A 23,421-nucleotide genomic window follows, 5' to 3' on the forward strand; every position below is an offset into this window, starting at 1 on the left:
ATTAACCATTTTTGTCATAATGGTGCAGCTAGTCAGCATTCTAAGTGAGTTTGATTAATGCATTGATAGGTCGTTCATCTTTTTTATGATATGCTGATGCATCATACACACAACTGCTGCAGTTTATATACTGCAGTTTATATACTGCAGATTTCAGCAGCAAGAAAACTGGTTCCTTGTCAAATTACATTGACATCTTATTTTTACTGGCTATACATCTCAGTTGTTATGATCAGATTTTCAACAGCTATGGTCATATCTATAACATTAAGGCATACAGCAGCACGAGCAACCTGGTGCCAACCAGTGATAAAATCGTTTCAGTGTGAATGGAGGCTTGAGACTGATCCATTTCAGATGGAAAGAAACACTGTTGTCAAAAGGAGTGGATGGATGTGTGAAAGAGACAGAAAGAGGGCCAGACAAACAGTGAGCGCTGGCTTTGTGCTAAAACTTACAGACGAAGGAGGGAGGAAATTCCACAGAAAGCGCTGAATTCTGTGGGTGACAAAAATGGTGGGTTCACCAGACTTGAAGTTTCTCTAAATCTTGACCTGTCTTTTTGTATGTTTTTAAACCTAAATAGACATGTTAACAGACACATTCAGTGTCACTCATACAGTATAACAATGGAGTGAGAGTGTCGGATGAACGAGAGATTTGTTTGAATAAAATGTTTCTGGACAGACCAAAGTATTATTGTGTCTCTAAATCAGTCTAGCTGGATTGCAGAGTGCTCTGAATGACCTAAATTGGCAACTTTTGGTCATTTTAGGGACACATGGCAACTACAGTATTTCAGACTTGGGCTCATTACATTGCTAACAAATCAGACATCAGCATGAGAAAAGCACTCTCATTACGCTGCGACCAATCCACTTTCATGTCTTTGCATGTAAAACTAAATGTTGTCTAAATCCACCATCAACCGTGGCTATTTGCAGAACTTATAGGTCGGACTGACCACACTGTAAAGAAAAGTATGTACTTTATAATGTGGTACTCTGCAACTTTACCTTAGGGTTGGAAATGCATCTTACTTTTCATTAGCCTTAGTCAGTGAATAATGAATGTACGGCTGATTCTTAAAAAAAATCTGCAGTAACAAAGTGTTCATAATAGGAGATCTCAGTGTCCTTTTAGTAGATGGCTGCTAGACAAAACCGACAAGCTGATAACTGCTAACAATTGCGACAAGTGTTACAAGTGTCTCCAGCAGTCTCTGTGGCTTAATTCACCTTTGAAAATGAATGACTTCTAGTTGCTATGTTGCTGCAAATCTTTGTCAGTGTGAACGCCCGTTGATGCTGTTTTCCTGTAGTTAATGGAGAGGACCATCAGTTAAGGAATATAGCATAGCTTTGTAAATGCCAGTCTTTGTTTTCATTCTTGTTTGGTCATAGAGTAAAATTCATTCCCACTTTCAAAGAAGGCTTGATGTTGGGAGCGGTGCAATGAATGACTTCCCTTTATTCAATTTTGGAATCTGCACAAGGAAATGGGCATAACATGTGAACCTCATAATGTCAGCAAAATGTACAAATGCACTGAGGCATAAACATATTGACGTTTGGGTTATGTGCACGTGTTGTGGTGAACAGTCACATGACTGTGAAGTTTATGAGCATCTGTAACTGAGAATAATAATGTTTTTCTTTTATGGAGCTTTCACATCCTCAAGCTTATCATAACAGATGTGTCATTACTGTCATCTAGTTAACCCCTTGAAAATCCGCAATGCATGTGTATGAGTATGAGTGACTGTTATGAGCAGAGGTTCAGCTCTATTTTTCCAGTCCAGTAGGGGAATCAAAAGACAGATAGGAGGATGAAATAAAGTTTATAGAAAAGATTAAGGGAGTGCATGAGAAAGAGAGTCTGCAGATTACATTTCTGTCATATCAGTCTTTATTTTCATGCCTTTTCTTCTAGTGTTGTGATTATATTTGCCGACAGAATTCAGTGTTGCAGGGTTAATGGTGGTAGTGTGGCCTTGAAGACAGATCAGTGTATTTATTAACACAATGAAACACATACAGTACAGTGGCCCCAAAAGTATATGGATACATGGGCCATACATAAACATTATGAATTGAATTGCATATTGTAGATAACAGATCATCAAACCAAGCGGCATTGCAAACATATGATGCTAGAGATTTTCTCAGAACTAACTTCAGATCTTAGCCATTTTCTGCAATAATATGTATGTAACCTGAGATTCTTTTAATTACTGAATTAACAACCTCCGCGGTTCAATCATAGGAGAGAGTGTAACTAAGTCAGTGTTTGCGGATACCATACAACTGAATGGGGAGAGCCGTAAACTGACCCCTACCTGTCACAAAATTGTCAGTGAGCGCGTTTATATGCACGTTCTTACACTAATTATGCTTAATAAGCTGACAACGCATGTGGTCATGTAAGCGCAATAAACCGCGTTCCTTTATCGTAGTAAAGGCCATAAACGTCTTATGAATAAACCGGTCGACACTGGTAGATTTTTGCCTATTAGACCGATTTTACGTGGCATGCAAACACCTTAACCAGCGTTCTCACTGGCTCATCCAATGTGTGCACATGTTAAGCGCATGCTTCTTCACGGATTGATGTCAAAAGCAGAGAATAACACGATTACTTCAAATGTCAAGTAAATGCGGATTTATTGCTTTGCCAGATTTTTTAAATAAGCTGATTTTAGAGAGTAATCAGCATATTGGTGTGCATGTAAACGTGCTCAATGTCTTCTCTTATAAAACAGACATTTTATCATAGTAAATTTCACACATAGCTCATTCCAAAATAATTGTTTAATGTAAAACATGTTGAAGATTTGCGGAAAGTTAGTCAATTCATTAAGTGATGAGCTGTTTCCTTACAAAAGCAGTTTATTCAGCACACTGAAGCATCTCCTCCATAGACATCCATTAAAAAAAATGGTCTCTTGTCTCCACGCCAGTGTACCGCTATTCACCTTATTCAGCCCCGCCCCTTTTCCGCACTCCGCTCTTCCAGATTTTGTCATCTAACTTTCTGTTTGTATTGAAGCTACTGAGAAGAGTCGATCAAAATGGATTATGAGTGGGAGCACAGAACGTATTTTTGAGTCTACAGCACCCCTTTACTACGTGAAAATGCAAGTGAGGTGTTTTCTGTCACTAAATTGGAGGTAAATTGGACCTGGCAGATCACATTCAGACAGCTATGACACACTGCACAGTTTCATGAAACAAGCATTTAATTGCTCATATTATTACAAATGAGTTCATAACATTAAAGAAAATTACAATTGTACTTTTTAAAATGACTTTGTCACCATACATTTTTAAGAGGCTTAAATGTGATTAAAATGGTTGTAAATGGAATATAAAATAAAACATACACTTTCACATGTATATGTGTGTATATAAATATAGTAGCAACCCTTCCCCTGTCCTGGTTTAACACTCAAAAAATCTGCTCACCTTAACTATAAAACGATGGGTAAATGACATGAAGATGGTCAGAAGTGTAGTACAGAGATATTTTTAATGAGTTTGTGTTGTCTCTTGGAGTTTCATGAGCACAGAGGCATATCAGTACGTCCACAGTGTGAAGATAAGATCTTGTGTATTTATGAATGAAGTACTTTTATTTTAAAATCTCCCCGCTCTGCTTACACTTGTTATGACATCCCCATAACACTTGAAAATACTCATGATAGCTTTTGACAACTCTATAACCTGTAAATCCACTTTGCTAGCTAATTTTACTTTGACATCAACACCATAGATGTCTATATAGCAACCGCTAGACCGGAAGTTCTGAGACAAAATGTACAAGATGGCTGTGCGCTAGTTTCTCTGGTACATAAGATGAATAGAATGTCTATGGGAGTGCCGCATTATGCTATTTTATGTAAAGCTTGTAGGCTCTCTTTAGAAGGGTTCTGATGTAACTGGTGTCGGGGTCATTTTTAATGGGTATGATTTATGAAGTCAGTTCCTGTCAAGTTCACATGGGTGCCCTAGCAGAGTATCCACAGGTGTAGCTCATTATCACATTAACTATGGACATGTTCTATCAACCATCAGATATGCGGTTGCTAGGGTGTTCTGGTTGGTTGCTATGGTGTTAGGGTATCCAGCAGGGGCTAACAAGGACCTGCTGATCAGCTAATTCCTGACCCTCTGAACCACACACACTGAATTCAACAGGAAGTGGGGACACGGCTTCCTTTCCCAGTGAAATAAGCTCTCATCAACTACTGAAATCATCTTTTATCAACCTGTGAAACTGGCTCATACAGAACTTATTGAGAGGATGTGAGACAATGTGACAATATCATTTCAACATCTTGTTAGATCAGTATGAGCACTCTAGTAGTTAATGCAAGACATTTTCATGTGTGTTTTAAAGAGATTTCAGTAGTGATTGAAAGAAACTTTCAGCTACAAATGTGTAAATTTAGTTTAGGTTAGTCCACAAAATCAGTTTTATGAATACCTTAATTTCACTAGTGTATGTAAGAAACATTTCAATAATTTATATTAATGGATTTCACTAATATTTCTATCAATTAATTTCACTATTGTATGTAAGAAGCTTTTCAATTATGTATATAAATGAATTTAACTAATATTTATGTAAATGTGGTAATTTCACAAGTGTTTGTTAGATTTTCAGTAATTCATGTAAATGAATTTCACTCATGTTTATATCAATATCTTAATTTTACTAGTGTTTGTAAGAGGCTTCTCAACAATTATAGCCTACATGGCTCCTCATATTTCTTCCATAGATCTACATGCATGTTTATGTGCACTAGGATACAGTGTTAAAGTGTTTGTATGTACAAGTTTACCCAACACTGCAGCTGTGTGTACAGTGACAGAGAGGGCTTTTATGTTTCTTTGTGCGGCCCATTTCCCATCACAGCCTCAGGCTGCGTCACACAGCAAAGACCAAACATATCATTACAGGAGAACCACACTGTCTGTTTGTATCCTGTTGTTTTTGTCTGCGCATACCTTAAACACCTCTGACTATTGCCTTTTTCTGGTTGGGCAATGGGCAGAGCTGACTGCGATAATTACGACAGATTGCTCATGCCTGAAATTACAGTTGAACTGTTATAATCATTGCTGGCCTAATTTGGACCAAATAGCTATTAAATCACCTAATTTTACTTGAGTTAGTGGTACTTGCTAAGGCTATCATCACTATTACTATTGCTCCTAGAGTCAGGGATTTAAACAAACCCATAACCTTAAGTACTCAACTTTTGTGAGTAATTTGTCACACACCATTTGTGCTACCAACATGAATGATACATAAAATGGTGTACATTTATGAGTAGAAATTGGACCTACAGTTTTCACCTGGTGAATGATAAAATGCGTGAGACAGTCCCATTGACTTACATTGAAGGAGGGATTCAAGTAATACCTAGGGATGAGAAAATCATAGAGGCTTGAGAGTGGGCTTTTGTGATTTGCCTAGCATTGTGCCGGCAAGTTTGCAAGGGCAAGTACCACTCACATTTTCTTCAGAAAATCTACAGATTTTGTTCAGCTTCACACATTTCAGTACAATCTGTGATCCTCATCTTTTGGATGCACAAAACTGTTGGGTATTTTGAAACCATGGATAGACTGAGGTTTCAAAGTCAGACACCCTTTGAGCTCTCATCAAATGTGTAGCGATGTTACCCTGTCAAATATACCCACGCCCCATATAGAGAGGACAATTCTTACGCAAGAGATCATATGAATGCTTTGGCTGGATAATAGAGGACACAATCAAATCTGCCTATAATCATTTACTTCCTGCTTGTCAATGAAAAGGTTGTTTGAGGACAGAGCTTGAAAGATACTGATCCTTATTGATCAAAGCAGTGTGTATTTTCAGTTCTTTTTGTCTATGTCTCTTGTAAATTCAGTTAGATTCTATGTAGTATATAGTGCAAAGTGTATTATTGCCTGGACTAGAGGAGGAACAAGCCTGAGAATCGCTTTTCCTTTTTAACACACATTCATAGTAATTTTCCATTGAACCCTAATCCTACCCTAGTGACTTTGTGTGTGTGTGTGGATTGCTCAGAAAGTTTTGTTGCTAAACTTGTGTCTGGCACATGCATACATTGCACACATTGCCCTACATAGTTATGCAGAGCATGTAGGTCTGCCTGGGTTTTTCTCTCAGAAAGATTCCTTATTAATCCAGCCACAAATCATCATGCTCCCCTCAGGAAATGACATCATCATGACACAGCTAAAAAGAAAACCCCCCTCTGAAGATGAGTCATGAGAAAAATGGTAATTCACTTCTGTGGCTCATGAGAAAGCACAACAGTTCAAAACAAAAGTATAATGCATTGGATATCCAATCGTAACACCAGTCTTGTTTGAAAAGAGAGAGAGGAAAAAAAAAAAAACATCACTTGGTTGCACAAAAAAAAAAAAAAAAAAAAAAATCATCAAAAGCCTGGCAGGCCTCTTTTCCGTATCCAAATGCAAGGGAGGTACTGTACAACAGGATCATTGGTTTCCATCAGCTTCCATCCTTTCCTGCTGACCTGGGGCCAAATCAGTTTTCCTGTGTGTTGGAAGAAACTTGATCCGTGTGTGTCGGGTCGACAAGTCCTGCTGTGTTATGATAAGCATAATGCTGACTTGGATGACATGGAAGGCTGAGCTCCATAATGAACACCTTTATGAAAGTATGTAGGTCCTGAGAACCACTGGGCCTGTCCTACTGAAAGATCTGAAATTCCCACCTGCTCTTAAGAGACACCTGTGAAAGAAGAGCCTCAACCAAATGCTATATCCCAAGTATGCATGCACATACAGAACCTGGTCCTTGAAAACTTTTGGGAAACATCTGCAGTACATGAATATATGATATTCCATTGACCAAAAATTACTGAAAATAAAATCTGTTATTTGAAGAAGAATTGTTTATGCCTTGCCCTTGGTGGTAGAAAGCCTGTTGCCGCCTCTACTGGTGATCACAAACTACAATGTTGCGGTCATCTTGATGCATGTTTAAGTTTTCACAATGTTTTAATAAAAGAAGTGGCCAGTCTTCAGTAGAGCAGGGAACTGAGAACCAGTTCTTGCTCAGAACCGGTTCTATTTTTTTTGTTTACAATTATGAAACCATATGATTTTCATGACTTTTGTTTCCATTACTGGTTCTTGAACCTGGATTTTTCTGGCGATAACCTACTAATAGACTCTGACATTGTTTACCTGCTGCGCTGTTCCTATACTGAATCTACAGCGTGAAACACAGTGCAACCAGTGTAGTCCAATTTCCGGACGAATGACTCTTATGAGCCGATTCTTTTGAATCTACTGTGCGAAACACACAGCGTGACCAGTGTAATGCAATCCCAAAACAATTCACTTCAATGAGCTGGTACTTTTGAGTCTACAGTGTGACCGTGAAACACACAGCTTGACCAGTGTTGTCTGATTCCCAAACAAGAGACTCTAATCCGCCAGTTCTTTTGAATCTACAGCACGACCAGTATAATGAGGTTACAAATTCTTATAAGCTGGTTGTTTTTAGTGAACCTCTCCATCATCATGTCCAGCTCAAAATGATCCTGAAACTGTTACTGTGTTATGTAATGTTGTACTTAAAGGAATAGTTCACCCAAAAATTTTAATTCTCTCATAATTTACTCACTCCAAGGTGTGTATGTCATTCTTCTGCAGAACACAAATTAAGATTTTTAGAAGAATATCTCAGCTCTGTAGGTCCATAAAATGCAAGTGAATGGGTGCCAAATTTTTTGAAGCTCCAAAAAGTACATATAGCCATCATCAAAATAATCCATACTAATAATCCATTCCAGTTGTCTAATTAATGTCTTCTGAAGTGAAACGCTAGGTGTGTGTTAGAAATTAATAAATATAGATTTGTTTTTTTTTTTACTAAAAAAAATGTATGATGGCTATATGTGCTTTTTGGAGCTTAAAAAATGTGGCACCCATTCACTTGAATTTTATGGACCTACAGAGCTGAAATATTCTTCTAAAAATCTTATTTTGTGTTTTGCAGAAGAAAGAAAGTCATACACATCTGGGATGGTATGAGGGTGAGTAAATTATGAGAGAATATTCATTTTATGGGTGAACTAACCCTTTAAGGATCCTGACACTTTGATCAGGCAGTACAGTTACTGAAGCAGGCCGCATTAAAGACAGGCCTACACATTAAAGTTTTGTTTTATAAAAAATGCAATATTACTGTATGAAGAAAAGAAAATTTAATATGTAAGCACATGTTTTGTTTGTACTGCCACAATGCAGTTAGAAAATAATAGATCCTATATTTCTCAATTTTCAAAAAAATAAATAAAAAAAATGTTGGGGAAAAGCAAACATTAACATTAATATTAATAAAGTTAATTGGTGAATCAAGCACATCATTGGTTGGTTTTGTTTAAAGGTGAATTATTGTATAATAATTACCATTGTAATAACATCAATGGTAATGCTAAATACTATCCGGTTTTATGTGTGTTAAAAGAATCACATTTCTGGTTGGGTGTCAATAAAGGGTTCTTGGGCCTTACTAAAGGGGCTGTTTTGGGTACATGAGACGAATATGTTTAGGAAACACTGGTCTAAGCATCCAGTGATACACTTTTAATTTCAGTGTTTTTGTCCCATAGCTGGCTTTATATCTGATCATGAACAGCTATCGTTTATTTCTCATGAATAAGGCTGCCAATAGAACTTCAAACAATGATCCACTTCCACAAGGAACTGAGATCTAGCTGTGAATTTAGATTTTATATGATGAAAAAGCACATGCCTTTTGTATCCATCCAGGATTTATTGACTTCAGAGAAAGGGTAAACTATGAATTTTCAGAGTAGCTAGTGAGATGCAAATGTAAGGTTCCGGAATGTAGATTATTATGCTGTTTATTTTGGCTAATGTGTAATGGGCACCTCCTACAAGCAACCAAATTTGTGCCAAATCTCACCTAGTCAAACAATAAGCCAATCTGCTGTCTCAGTCATGAAACAATATCCGGGTTTGACTTTCTGGAAAACCATATGTTAAAGCAAATTGGAAAATACTTTAGCTACACACTTGAAGTATTTTGCAAGCACCAGCTCAGAAATTTAGGGAGGCTTTAACAAATAGTGCCAACTGGCCATGCCATTCTAAAGAGATGCGTGGTTTAATGTTTGTCCAGACCAACTGGGTAAAATGCCAACCATCAGCTCAGAACTTAAAGGCATTGCCCTGCTGTTTGACATTATTATGAATGCTGTGTATTGAGTGTCTAGAAATTTCCTGGATATTAGTTCAGACAAATGTCCTGACCCACCAAGCACGCCTTTGTGTGTGTGCTCGCATGTGTTTATATTGAGCTTCACACTGCAGATAATTGAAAAATCTACTTATAAGGCAGTCCAGCTCCAGTTTCAGACCCTCAGAATGTTTTGCACTACAGTGAATCATAATGTCTTGATGCAAAAGCCAGAACTTTATATCTCTTTTCCACTTTCAAAGAGCATGACATAATTTCTGTTATGATTAATATAATTGGCATCAGCTAAAATCAAATGTTTTTCAAAGTTTATCAATATTAAAAACAACATGAGGTTTCCCATGATAATCCCATTTTATGGATGGACTGCTGATACGAGTCCACTTTTAGAATATCACACATGGTAAATGATGTCGAAACAGTGGGCGTATGCCTAATTAAAATCATTCTGAGTATAAAAATGTAGCCTCTCGAGCAGAATTATATTATTATTATTATTTGGATCACCGTAATGACTCATGATCTTCATGATGTTTAGGCTACATCTCTATAAAATGTTTAAAACGCGAAGCACAATTAAACGGTGGATGACACGGTACCGTAGACACAAGCTGATGAAAGCCAAGGTGGCGTTCACATAAGTCTCGTTTATATCGCGCGACTCAGGTGGCGTCGTCCATTCAGTCGCGAGCGCTCTTAAGCTGCCATGTTCACGAAACATTTGAAGCGCGTGAAATCAGGTAGGTCTATTTTAAAATATAGAAATCCAAAAACCGTGCTTATTTTACCCAAACAATTATCCAGACCTCTTTTAAGTTTGATTTCCCCGCCATCTCTGCAACAGTAACTTTGTTTCAGCGTCTTGCTGCACTTATGTCTTATGGCGCAAACGTTGTTTACATTTTTAAACTGCGTGTAGACAGCGTGTAACACCTTTAATGCTTATTTGCTGTTGATGCTAGTCATTGTCTTCTTTAATTTATATTCTCTTTTATTTGTATGATTAGAACATTTAGATGGCCTTAACCTTTTCTGAATTTCATTTTCAATAGTTAGTATAAATCTAAACGGAATCTATTTTAGTATTTATTTTTAGTTATTGATTTTGCTATACTTAAAGCAAGGGTGTGCAATCTTTTCCAGAGACATTTTTGTTATACTGGTTGAAAGTCTCTTCACATCTTGTTAGTAATCAATAATTTAAGTGGTCTAAATGTAAAAAAATTAGACCACTATTTGGTTCGAATATAAATCTTCTGTGGAAGGGACAGGACTAAAAAATTATCGACCAATCATTGCATTCGGTTCGAATGTCCTTCCTGTCTGTCAATCTATATTTGCATACCGCCGCGCAACTTGTTCGCGCAGACAATCACAAGTCAGCAGCGCGGGTTGCTTGACGCTGTGCAGAGCGAGCGCGAGAATGGAAGGCGAACCGCAGCTACCTTATGTTCCTCCTGAACTATCAGTAAAAGGAAACAAGAAAAGAAAGACCGTGTTAGAAACTTCTACAACGCTTAGACTCTGCTCTGTTAGAGTGTGTGTTCAGGTGTGATAGAGGAGGCGTGGCTTTGGAGACACCTCTGAAGCGATGGCGGGCTCTATGTTTTCAAAGCTAGCTTGCTAACTGCTAGCCTCTCTGGATTACACACCCTAGATTTAAGTTTATTTATTTATCTATTTGGTTCTATTTTAAGTTAAAAAGCACTAAAAGTTGCCTGAATGTAATCAAAATAAATGTATTTCTATTTGTTTACAGCACTTAAGAGGTCATTTGAAGTGGAGGAGGACGCATCTACAAACCCTTCCCCTCTCTCCCGCAGAACAGCCAACCCTCTACGCTCCACCTCTTCAACCAACAGTCGCTTCCATGACATGAGCTCCCGCAACTCAGAGTCCACCTCCAGGCACGCTTCAGATTCCTCCTCTAACCATCGTTCTCCAAAGTCCGGCCTGCGGCGCATGGAGTTATCAGGAAGCCGCGTCCCAGAGACCGCATCACGCAGGACAGAGATCTCTATTGACATCTCGTCTAAGCAGGTGGACAGCTCGCCCAGTCCTGGTATCGCCCGCTTTGGCTTAAGAAGACCTGAGGTCTCGCTCCAAAGCAAAGCCACAGATCCACTGGTTCACAGAAGGGCTGATGGTACCAGCAGACCCCAGGAACCTCCAACACCCCCCAGGAGAGCCGACCCACCAGTACCTGTGTCCCGGATCCCTGAGCAGTCCCAGAGGAGAGTGGAGCCACCCAGCCCTCTTGAGATCTCCGCTCCACCTCGACGGCCTGAGATGCATATTAACAGACAGCTGGACACACCTTCTCCTGCCAGGGAGTCAGAGAATAGCTTCACATCTGCAGCCAGCGTCACTCCTACCTTCACTGAATACAAAACCCCTCCGTCAGTGCATGAAATCCCCATAAGACCACCAGAGAGTAAGTCACTTGTGCTTTTTCGATGCTTGCTGTCTGGTCTGGTTAGGTATGAGTGCTAGATGCCTACAGTGCCATGCAAAAGCAAAACACAGTAACACATTTTATCACAAATTGGGTTATGAGCAAAATCAGGTCCTGACTTTGATCTTTCCTGTGACAGATGGGTTTGGCTCAACTATGCTCAGATTAATGTACACATCTAATCAGTGCATTACCATGCATGTACTGTATGTACAACACACATCTGACTAAACAGTCAAAAATGTTGAAGCTATTTTTCTCAATTTCAGTGTTGCTGTAGTTTTGTCTTTGTAGGGCTGTACAGATAATCTAGATCTGAATTTATGTTCTGAATATGTGTGCATGGAGTGCCTGGTGAGGCTATTTGAGGTATCCACAATCAGATCTGTTGAAATTGAGGTGCACAACAGCTTTGCATTTTGATTGGCCTCTTCCTACAGTAAGCACACTTCAAGTTGAATAGTGATCAAAACACACAGAATCTAGCTTATGGCAATGAGAAAAACAGAAACTCCTCATAGGAAAGAATGTTCCCTGGAGCCGCATCTTTGAGTGAGGTCATCAGATCTGATCCATTGAATTAGACTTGAATCAACGCTGAGATTATCAAGATTCTTTTAGGCAGAAAAAAAGATTGCAACTTTCCATAAAAAACTATACCTTCTCTACACTCATATAAACAGGGCATCTGGCTTTTTATGTGATCAAGACTTGGTGTTGCTGTCTAAAAGGGATATTTCACCCAAAAATTCTCAACATTTACTCACCCTCATGCCATCCCAGATGTGCAAAACATACTTTCTTCTGCAGAACACAAATGAAGATATTTGAAGAATATCTCAGCTCTGTAGATCCATACAATGCAAGTGAATGGTGATCAGACCTTTGTAGCTCCAAAAATCACATAAAGGAATCATAAAAGTAATCCATTCGACTCGTGGTTCAGTCCATATCCTTCCTTCAGAAATGATCTAATAGGTGTGTGTGAGAAACAGAACAATATTTAAGTCCTTTTTTACTCTAAATCTCCACTTTAACTTTCAGGTGTGAAAGTGAAACTAAACAGGCACCTCATGTGACTTTGAGATGTGAAAGTGCAGATTTAGAGTAAAAAAGGATTTAAATATTATAAAATCTGTTTCTCATCCACACCTATTATAACACTTCTGAAGATATGGATTTAACCACTGGAGTCGTATGGATTACTTCTAAGTTTCGTTCTGTTTCGTTTCCGTCTGATCACCATTCACTTGCATTGTATTGACCAACAGAGACATTCTTCTAAAAGTCTTTGTTTGTGTTCTGCTGAAGAAAGAAAGTCATACACATCTGGGATGGGATGAGGGTGAATAAGTGATGAGAGAATTTTCATTTTTGGTTGAACTTTAGACTTTCTTAACCTAACATCATCAATGATAAAACCAGGTTTGATTTGCATTTTCTTGCAGATTTTGTTGTTGTTAAAAACCATGAGTTTTGTGCACTGCAGTTGTGAAGCTCTGCTATGCTTGTTCTTTGTAATGGTAAACCATGATTCTGGGGCAGTTTTTGTTCTGAGTTAATGCCATATTTGTTGGGTTTACTGCTCTTGTAATCAAAGTGCTCCATCCAACAATATGTTGAGACCATATTCCAAAATCATGACTTAACCATGAATTGAGTGAGTCCAGGACAAGATCATTTAAGTCACATTTAGCTACAACACCAAGTAAAGCAAAAGTTAGAGAAACCTTCGACAGACACATAACCATTTTCCACTGAAATGGTACTTGTGCCAGAGCCTGTGCTCGGCTGGTTCTTGACTGGGGGAATCTGGAGCCTATCGCAAACCAGCTCGCTTTTCCACTGACTTGAGTACCAAATGGTGACATGATGGCTGTGTGGTAGTTTTACGTGACAACGTTAAGGCCTCAATATACTTCCGTAGAAGTTATTCTTCGTTCTTCATTCAGGGGTAAAAAGAACATATCTCATGCACACACAGCACACACACCACAAGCGTGTGTCGCTCCTCTCTCTCTCTCCCCTCCGGTGGTCTGGGCTGCCCTTTTATCCCTCTCCAGCTCTCACTGCAACAAAAAACATCTGTTAGAGATAATTTCCCACAGGTGTCAATCTTTAACGCTCTCCCTCTCCTGGCCTCGCTTTCTACAGACGTCGCTCGGCTACGCCCCTATCACCACAAAGTTCTAAACAGCCGAGCAATGGTATACTGTTTCCGAACATTCAGACACCCGCCACACCGATGTGGGAGGTATTTAGAAGTACATTTAAATATGAGGACGTTACATGTAAAACCTTAAAAATGTGTTATCAATGACTTTATGCCTCATTCTGAGTAGAATTCACATGAGGTCACTAAAAGAATCTGTTTTAACCACTCTGATGATTTAAAGTAAGTAGAAAAGCTTGTTTACATTATGAATTCATGACGCTAATGCGCTAACATGCTACATGCGGCCATAATATGCCCCGGTTACACTGTTTTTGTAATTTATGATGACACTGATACCATTACAAGGATAAATGTATGAAGTGTTAATGTACAGAACAAAGATAAAACAATTATGATAGAGGCATATCTTTATACAGATGTGTGAATGCTTTTGCTGCAGATGGATCATGAGTGAATGGGCACTTGAGAGTATCTGAGAAGATTTGATTCCTTTAGTAGACAAAAAAAAAAAAAACACATGACTTGTCTTGGAAAATGTCTCTAAGTGAATGATCGTACAGATGTATGTACATTTGCACCAGCTTGCTAATCACTCTGCACATCAATGTGTTCATGTTGACTGATTTTGACTCGCTGAACAACGTGAACAAAATTAGCCATCGGCCTCAAGGTAGGTGGAGTTCCAGGTCACACTTACCGTTGACGTGGCCCAATGGCAGTAAGAAGGTGTTTGGCAGAATTTTTCCTAAAAGCTGTTACGAACCACTGGAACGAATGCAAAAATACCACCTTTTTGGCCAGATTTAGTTTCTAAATGACATCACACCCATTCGTTCTTTGATTTTATAGGAAGTATATCGAGGCCTTAACCTGCCCTACTTCTGGTTCCAGTACTCAAGTCAAGTCAATTTTATTTGTATAGTGCTTTTCACAACAGGCATTGTTTCAAAGCAGATGTACATGAAATTATGCTATAACAGAAAATGAAAGAATATATTGCCAATATTATTTATTTATGTTTAGAACTATTATTGGTTAAAATTAGTAAACTAAGTAAGTGTTGTGGGTCAATGATTAAACAAAATGATTTTATATTAACTAAGTTTTAGTGTTAAAGTCCTTGAAGTCATCCCGAATTAACTGAGGAAATACACATGGATGCATTGTCCTTTGATTTTGGCAGATGAAGGCTTTTTCTTCTAAGTTTTTTAAATTTGTTAATGATTTGGTCAGTTGTCCGATTGATAACGTTTATAATCTTTCTCCTTGTACACTCTTATTTCCATTTCTTTTTTTTTCTCTTTGCAAGCTTTCTAAATAGCAGTGGACCACTGCTGAATGCTTTTGACCATCGTTTTTGTAGTTTTTTTTGCTGTTGTTAAAGAGTGAAGAAGTACTGGAACTGCCTTTCCTGTGGTGGAAATGCACTGAACGATTCAAGAATTTGCGCCAGTCCAGGAACCGGACCCCGAACCATGTCAGTGGAAAAGGGGTGGTAACACTAGTTTCTTTCTTAAATCTTTGACTTGCTTTCTCTCTTCATATTTTAACTACTCTTTTTCTATCTCACTCTCAAGGTTAACCACTGCATTTTTATATCTCTATGAGCAAAACTTCAGAGTGAATGAATTACACCAAATTAAATTTGTTGACAGCTGTTCCTGGAGCTTATGTTTTTTCTCTGTTTATTTGTATCAAGCACTTCCAATACTAAACATCTGTTTCTTATTGGTGTTATTGGTCCAAGGTGTCTCCCTTGTCAGATTCCACATTTACATATGAAAGATAAATGTGTCTCTGATGATTTTCCTTTCCCCTCTGGCAGAGTTGTTATGGTGAGATTTTGAGAACATGGCCTTGTAGTCTGGTTAAGGGGCTTGTTGTTTTGCGACACATGCACGCAGCTGGTGGGTGTGTCTTTCCAGATCTGGAGTTCATTAAATGTTCATAAAAATAGATACCATTTCAATTTCAGCTATTACACTGTTTACGGCACCCTTTAGTCTACAGGATACTGTGAACAGCATGTATCTTGTCTTCAAAAAACACGTTGCACTTGGGTTTTTATGTTGTGTAAGCCTGGAATTGCTCCATTTAGTAAATACAGCTGTTCAAAATGAATGGTAGATTGTTCAACCTGGTCTCACAGAATCACATTTACTATACTTTCATTTTTGGAAAATGGTTTTTATGTGGCTCCTACGTATCATGGCTGTTTCTTGTTGAAACGAACTAGAAGCGTTACAACAAAGTTTATTTAAATTCCCTTTCACACAAATCACAAGTAAAAGAGCATATTATCAGTTCTTAACACCTTTCACCCTGTTCCTCACACAGGAATCTTATGACATCATAACACTGTTACTAGAGCACTTTTTATCATTTGCATTATATAATAAACTTAATTTACAAGGTTTTTTGAGTGTGATCAAATTGTGATGTAGCTCACTTACACTTGCAATGCAAAGGACCAGGGTATGAGTAAAAAGTATGCGAGTCAACGCGCAAGTCGAAAGTGTCATAAAAGCGTCACAGAGTTATGTGGTTGCTTCTATGTCTCGCATTTGCTTTTTATGACACTATCGTTTGGGATGTAGGTGTTTTAGGTGTTGGTTTTGTTGATTTATAACTTGATGGAGCATTAACCATAAAAAACTATTTGTTTGGGAGAACATTTAACTCTTTTAGCACCATACAGTGGACATTTAACCCTTAGAACTGCCACCATATGTTTAATGAATCATAATTTTACAAATATTTCACCACAGCAGTGCTGGATGATATAGCCAAAAATCTATTATTACTAATATATATATATATATATTAGGGATGTGCGCTACAACTAATTTGACTGTCGTTTAAACGGAAGTTTTGTAACCGACTAGTCTAAAGAGAAACCAACCTTCAAAAAACAGTAAAAAATCAAATAAAAATGTTTTTATGCGACCCATTTAAAATACTTAAATATCTATTCCAAATCCGATGCTAAATTCCACTGAAAAGGGGCATTTATATGCGACGTGCTTGCCTTGAAATATGATCACTGTACATTAAATATAGAACATGACACGTATTCACCTTTAGCAAATACAGGTTTATTTATTGAAAACAATTGAATAGTGCAGGATCAGTGGAACAACCATTAAAAGCCTGTTCTAAACGGAAATCACCAAGTAAAAGTTACTTAACATATTAAAACAGTCCGGACATTGTTGAAAATAATTAACAGGTAGACTAAGCCAAATCTATGAGAGAGAAAAAAAATGCACTGAAAAGTTGCACGACAGCTGTTCGGTAAAGAACGTCAAACAATAAGAGTTACGATATAAAAAACTAAAAAGATAGCTATAGGATAGAAAATAAAGGCCTGTGATGTAGTCTGCAATAAACCTAATGTATTCTAAACATGACGTGCACACAGAATAAAAGATAGTTTAACACGTTAAGCAGTCGGCACCTCGTTGAAAATAGCTTTCTTAATCAGCAGATTAAAAAAAAAATTGCATACCTAGTCTAAAACAGTTATTTTCTAGGCTATTTACTCAAAAACATAATTTTTTTGATGAGTAAAATTAACACATCGACATGGTCCGGTGAAAGACGGGACTTGACTCACCTGAGGCGGCTATCATGCGCTTGAAAAAGCCGCTCAGTGGAAAAATAACATCCAAGCATGCACAGATGTGAAGAAGACCCAAATGTGAAAACATCCTTGTGGACTTTCAAACATTTGGAAAGCACCACCACCGAAGTGATTTCATAACTACTTTGCCGAGTTTACTTGACTAGCGAGAGGACATTTTCCTGCGCTCGCCACGAGTGAGAGAGGGAAGAAGCACGAGCAGCCTGAGGTGAAATGAAACTTTGTATCTGCTCCAGATATCCTCTTTTTTTAAAAAAATTTTTTTTTATAATATTTGTATTAATTCTATTTAAAATATGTAACATTAATATGACAGTAATTTAAGTGCAGCCTCTGTAAAAAAAATATAAAGCCAAACGTAAATGTGTAAAAAATTATCAGTTTAATGGGGGGAAATATTAACCAACTAGTAATTCCAGTGTTGACTAGCAGCATCAGAACCGTTTAGTCGACTAGTCTCGCACATCCCTAAAATAAATAAATAAATATATATATATATATATATATATATATATATATATATATATATATATATATATATAAATTTTTTCATATTGTTTGATATCGATATTTATCACGATAAACATTTCATACCAGAAATGGAGGAAATGAATTCCACATGTTTGTTAGACCTCAAGAATTTATGTAACTTGTTTGTTTACAAGGAATTTCCAGAGTGTAATCTACCTTTTAAAGTATACTCTGTTTTGGATTTAATCCTACATTAAAGTGTATGATCTCTTTTCTATGAAATTTTGCCAATTTCATTATCTGACTTGAGCAGACGTGTGACTCCTCAAATAATTTTTTGTGCGCTTCACGGTCCAGCTCAGTAGGTGGCCATAATATTATGCAACATAAGCTGGATTTCCAACCACAAATAAACATCACAAGATGAAGAAACGCTCTCTTCCCTGTGACAGCGCTTTGCATCATGAAAAGCTTTTAACTTTTTAGCATAAATAAAGGCAAAGGGTGTTTATGTCGGAGTTGCTGTGTTCAGTCAATAGCAGTATTGCATTGTCAGTGCTGTCTTGTTCAACGAGATCATATTAGCCGGATAGCTAGCTAGTGGCTTCCTAACCTTATTGGCGGTTTCCATGACAGCAGGGCTTATGTAGCCGCTAGCCTGCTAATACTTCCTAACTGGCTGATTTCATGACTGTGATTTAGCTAGCTGTGTGTTGAACTTTGCCAAACTGCTTGCGTTTTTAGCAATACATGTACCTGATCCGATTGTTTAGATGAGGAACATATCATCAATATTGAAATGTTTTTTTTTTTTTTTTTTTTTTTTCAATATCAGTTACATTTTATCGCCCAGCCCTACGCCACAATCACTTATTTTCATAAGAGAAGGCTGAGATCGAGTAAATCTGTATTGTGTGATCTTGGTTGAGTATTTAAGCAGTTGAGTTACGTTTTCATCAGAATTTTTATGCTTTAGAAACAGTAATTTTTTTCATATTTTTCCAGATCTCTGTGTGTGTCCAGGTGTGTTTGTGTCTGTGTTCTGTGTATGGTAATATCTTTCCCTAATTGATAGTAGTTTTATTGAATTTCAAGTATGAGAAAGGCTAGAAATCCCAAAAGAGATGGAAAAACTTCATGATATGATCCAGACAGCCTGTTGCACATTTGGGTTTAATAAGTGTCCCTGCACAGCCCTAGGATGGATGGATGCAGCAGGTCTCTGCTAAAACAGCCCACTAGGGCTGCTTGATTATGGCAAAAATCATAATCCCGATTATTTTGGTCAATATTGAGATCACGATTATTTAACATGATTACTCATTGACTTTGGAAACATCATGCATTTATTGAACTTGGAAATTTTTTTTTTTTCTTTTTAACAGTGGATTTCCTTGAACTTGAAATGTAAACTGCACTGGGTAGGCGAGGAGGCTGTTGTCATTTGATCATTATTTTATGTTACGTATGGTAGTCAAATAAAGGAAAGCCTTCATCGCCATCATTTACAGCAGGGGTGCTCCTAGTTCTATGGAATGAGGTCTACTTTTTCATCATGCTATTGCAGCAAGATCTACCATGTATAATAAAGGCTATACATTATTACAATACCAATATGTTAATTTTGAAAGAATGGTTTCAAGTTCTTAAGTAATTATTGATGATAGTAAACAGCAGTGGTGTAACGGTTCTCTGTAAAAAAAACAAAAAACAAAAACAACCACGGTTCGGTAAGCATTTGCTCTGCGGTTCATCTCTAGTTTAATAACTCATCTGGATCATAGAGTTTGGCGAAGAAAATAAAGCGGCAAATAGACATGCGCAGTTGTAACCTCCGCTAATGCACCTGTATGGCTCTGTAGACACACTCCGCCCGTGTTTCACGTGGGTCAACTTTCTACAGAGAGAAGCTGTCCTATTAACGGTTAGTATGTTAAATCAGTTGATGACATCACAGTTCTGCACGCGTTAGTTGGCAAAATGGCAAGCAGAGAAAACAAGCCGCAAGAGAGAAGCCCCTGCGTCATTTAAGTGTCCTGTCTGGGAACTTTTTCTTAATGCAGTCAATTACAACAGCAATGGTCAAAACATACACTGTTTGCAGACATTGCTCGACGTGAGTGCCGTATACTGGGAATACATCATTATTTGATTAGCTATTTGCATTGACATCACCCAAGGATATGTAGCGTGCGATGCGCACAGAGCCACAGGTGAGCCTGAAACCACACACACACACACACACACTCCCATCTTTAAACAGGCACTCGGTGCTAGTAACCATGTTCATTTTGTTTTTACTATGATTTTACTACAAATACAATGTTTAAACCATGGTTACTGTAGTAAAACCATGGTGATTTTGTAATTAGGGCAAATCTCTTGAAGTGTCTGTTACCAAATAGAATATTTTTACTTTGGATTTGGCAGTAATATTGTTTTTCCTGAACATAACAAATACTGAACCGTACCGAAACCGTGACCCTAAAACCGTGATACAAATGAACCGAGATAAATTTGAACCATTACACCCCTAGTAAACAGTCAGTAATAAAAAAAAAAAAAAAAACTAAACATTAATAGATATAGATTAAAATCAATAAAACAAAAAATACAAATTAAGAAAATTCAGTACTTTTTTAACAGCTTTAAAAGTTAACAGCAGTAGGCTAGTATTCAAGTAAACATTCAGAATGAAATGCAACATAAAACTAATACTGATCTTCACTGTATGATTATAATACATGAATGCTATTTAAAACTACTAAAGTTACCCAGTCAAGAGCAGTGAGTGTTTTCTGGTTGTTTGATTATTATAATGACACACTAGACGGAAGCAGGTCTGTTAGCTTACATTTATACTTACAAGTAGGGATGCACCGATACCACTTTTTCTCTTCCGATTCCGATATCGGAAATGTCAGTATCGGCTGATACCAATCCCAAGCAATACCAGTGTTGTTTTTTTGCATAATCAGTTTTGAATATCTTTTATTGTGTGGAACTAATTTGGTGTGCTCTTTAATATGTAAAAAAACACAAACCTCAAACTACACATTATTTCAATATAAATGTATAGCTTATTAAGAAAAACTTTATTGTTAAATAGTATACTGGATAATGTAGCAGAAAAATTAACAGAAATTCCAGTCTTCAGTAGAAAAGAAACCAGTTTTAACCAGTTTATATTATTTTATTTTTTTTTATTTTTTATTAATGTTTCAACTTGTATCTGGACTTTAAAGGATTCATATCTATTTTTTGTTCAATTTAGTTGTAAGACATCAGTCCACTTTTCACACAATTATTTTTTGGAACCCATTCAACTTAAATATTGTTATAAATTGTAAACAAATACTAATGATGACAATAATAATCATAATAAATATTTTTATTATGATTATTATTGACTTTTTAAATACAACAGTAATATATTTAAATCGTGCACTTTTTAAACCCTCACACTTTTATTTTGACATTCTAAACTCTCCAGGAAGTCCTGTATGTCTGTTTGTAGGCAAGTTCACAGTAGTTTAATTCACTTCTTATCCAAATTCTGGTAAAACGCACCTCCGGCACCGTTCTAAATGCATATTATAAGTGAACCGAACTATTGAGCATCTACATCTGAGATGTTGTCCGTGAGTAGCGCTCAAATATTGCGCACTGCGTGAAGGCTAAAAATAGCCGCGAGTGAATCACCCAGGGCTGCGTGTGTTTGTGTGTCAACAGAGCAGCACCATTCACTAACACGCTGGCGCTGCGCATGCATACTATGTTACTATAAAATATAAAATACTGTTTACTTATTAAACACAGCCTATTGCGATTCACAGAGCCATTGCACATCTTCAAGTGGCTTTGAATAAAATGCATGAGTCATATGAACAACTTTCATGGTGTTTTTATGGTTCTTTTATGTCATTTTTGGAGCTTGACAGTAACGAACATGACTAACACACAGTATCGGATTTGAATCAGGCTTGTCGGACCGATACCCGATCCATTTAAAAACGACAGTATCGGAACCGATACCGATCCAGGTATCAGATCGGTGCATCCCTACTTACAAGTCTGACATTTTAATAGAAATCTGCTTTTTCTCCACTGTTTACGTTCACTTTAGACATCATTCTCTGTCAGGCATTTTGGTGGAATTTTGAAATGTATTTGACCGTTCAGGCGCTCATTAGTGCGATTTTTATTTTTGGAACACGTGCATATTCAGCACAGAATTATAAAATTACATGCTCTGGATTACTTTCAACAGCAGAATAAGAATATTAACTTTCTAATAAGTGACGCAGGCCTAGGCTATCACAAATATAGCCAGTTATTTTTTTCGTTATTGACGTTTTAATCAGTCTGCTTGTCTGGTCGGGCAAGTAAAATAAGGTGACCAGATTTCTGAAATGAAAAACGGGGACATTTCACATGTTACCTATCTATGATTTCAAAAAGGGGGACAATTCAGATGTTATGTATTTTGACCATGGTGGATGTAGTAATGTGATGAACTATAGTATTTCATACTCTGAATATGTCTCAATGAAATTTCTATATGGAGGTAAAGTTGATAGTTTTTAATTGTCTTCTGTTGCATGAGTTCATTAATTTCTGCACTGTATACAGTAGCCCTGATTAAATATTGTATTCAACATTCTCAGATAACAATTGTTTCTTCTGCAGTATAGCTCCTAAAGTAAATGTACTTTGTTTTAAAGGAGTTTTAGATATTATTTTTGAAAACAAGCCAAAATTTTTTTATTTTGTTCCAGTATATAATGGGCTAATACTATACTCTCTAACCTTTTATGTTCACTTCGATCCATCTTTACCTCACAAAAAACAAACTTTCTCTTCTTAATAGAGCTGCGTATCTCCGATTTCTTTTCATGATAATATACACACAGTGAACGTGAAGCATATATTTTGATTCACTATGTTGCGAGCCATCACATTATAATCTAGCTGCAGCAAACGTACGCAAGTGACGAGTGTCCTGTGCCAGAGTGTGCATCAGCCGGGAGAAAATTAAATCTCTTCCCCGTCACGGTCACTTCACGCAACTCATAGACGCGGTGCTGACCGCTCAGAGAAATGCCTGTTTCTGAGTTTATTTTCATAACCCACTTCCTTATTATTTGAACTTTAATAAAGGATGCTTTAAGATATAACGCACGATTCATTGTGAAACGGAATGCAGCGCAATAATCGTTTTATCTAGATTATCTTGTTTTCATAATCATTGGAAGCCAAAATCATAATTGAAAATAAAATTGTATTAATCGCCCAGCCCTACAGCCCACATAAGGATAGGTAGAGAGAGATAAAGTGCTAAGTGCCAGGCCAAATGGTTGACTGTAAAGTGTCCAAAAGAGAGAGAAATAAAAAATAAAA

At 37.3% G+C, this 23,421-nt stretch overlaps 1 protein-coding gene across 5 annotated transcripts in view; it reads left to right on the top strand.

Moving 5' to 3' along the window:
- Positions 1-23,421, top strand: part of LOC127450927 (septin-9-like) — a 145,737-nt gene that overhangs the window by 32,930 nt on the left and 89,386 nt on the right. For all 5 annotated transcript variants that reach the window (XM_051715417.1, XM_051715416.1, XM_051715415.1 and 2 more), the window contains one exon: positions 11,036-11,710. In XM_051715417.1, coding sequence (XP_051571377.1) covers positions 11,036-11,710 — 675 coding nt within the window. The remainder of the gene's footprint in view (positions 1-11,035; positions 11,711-23,421) is intronic.

This window comes from Myxocyprinus asiaticus, chromosome 13 (genome assembly GCF_019703515.2).
Source record: "Myxocyprinus asiaticus isolate MX2 ecotype Aquarium Trade chromosome 13, UBuf_Myxa_2, whole genome shotgun sequence".
Taxonomy (NCBI): Eukaryota; Metazoa; Chordata; class Actinopteri; order Cypriniformes; family Catostomidae; genus Myxocyprinus; species Myxocyprinus asiaticus.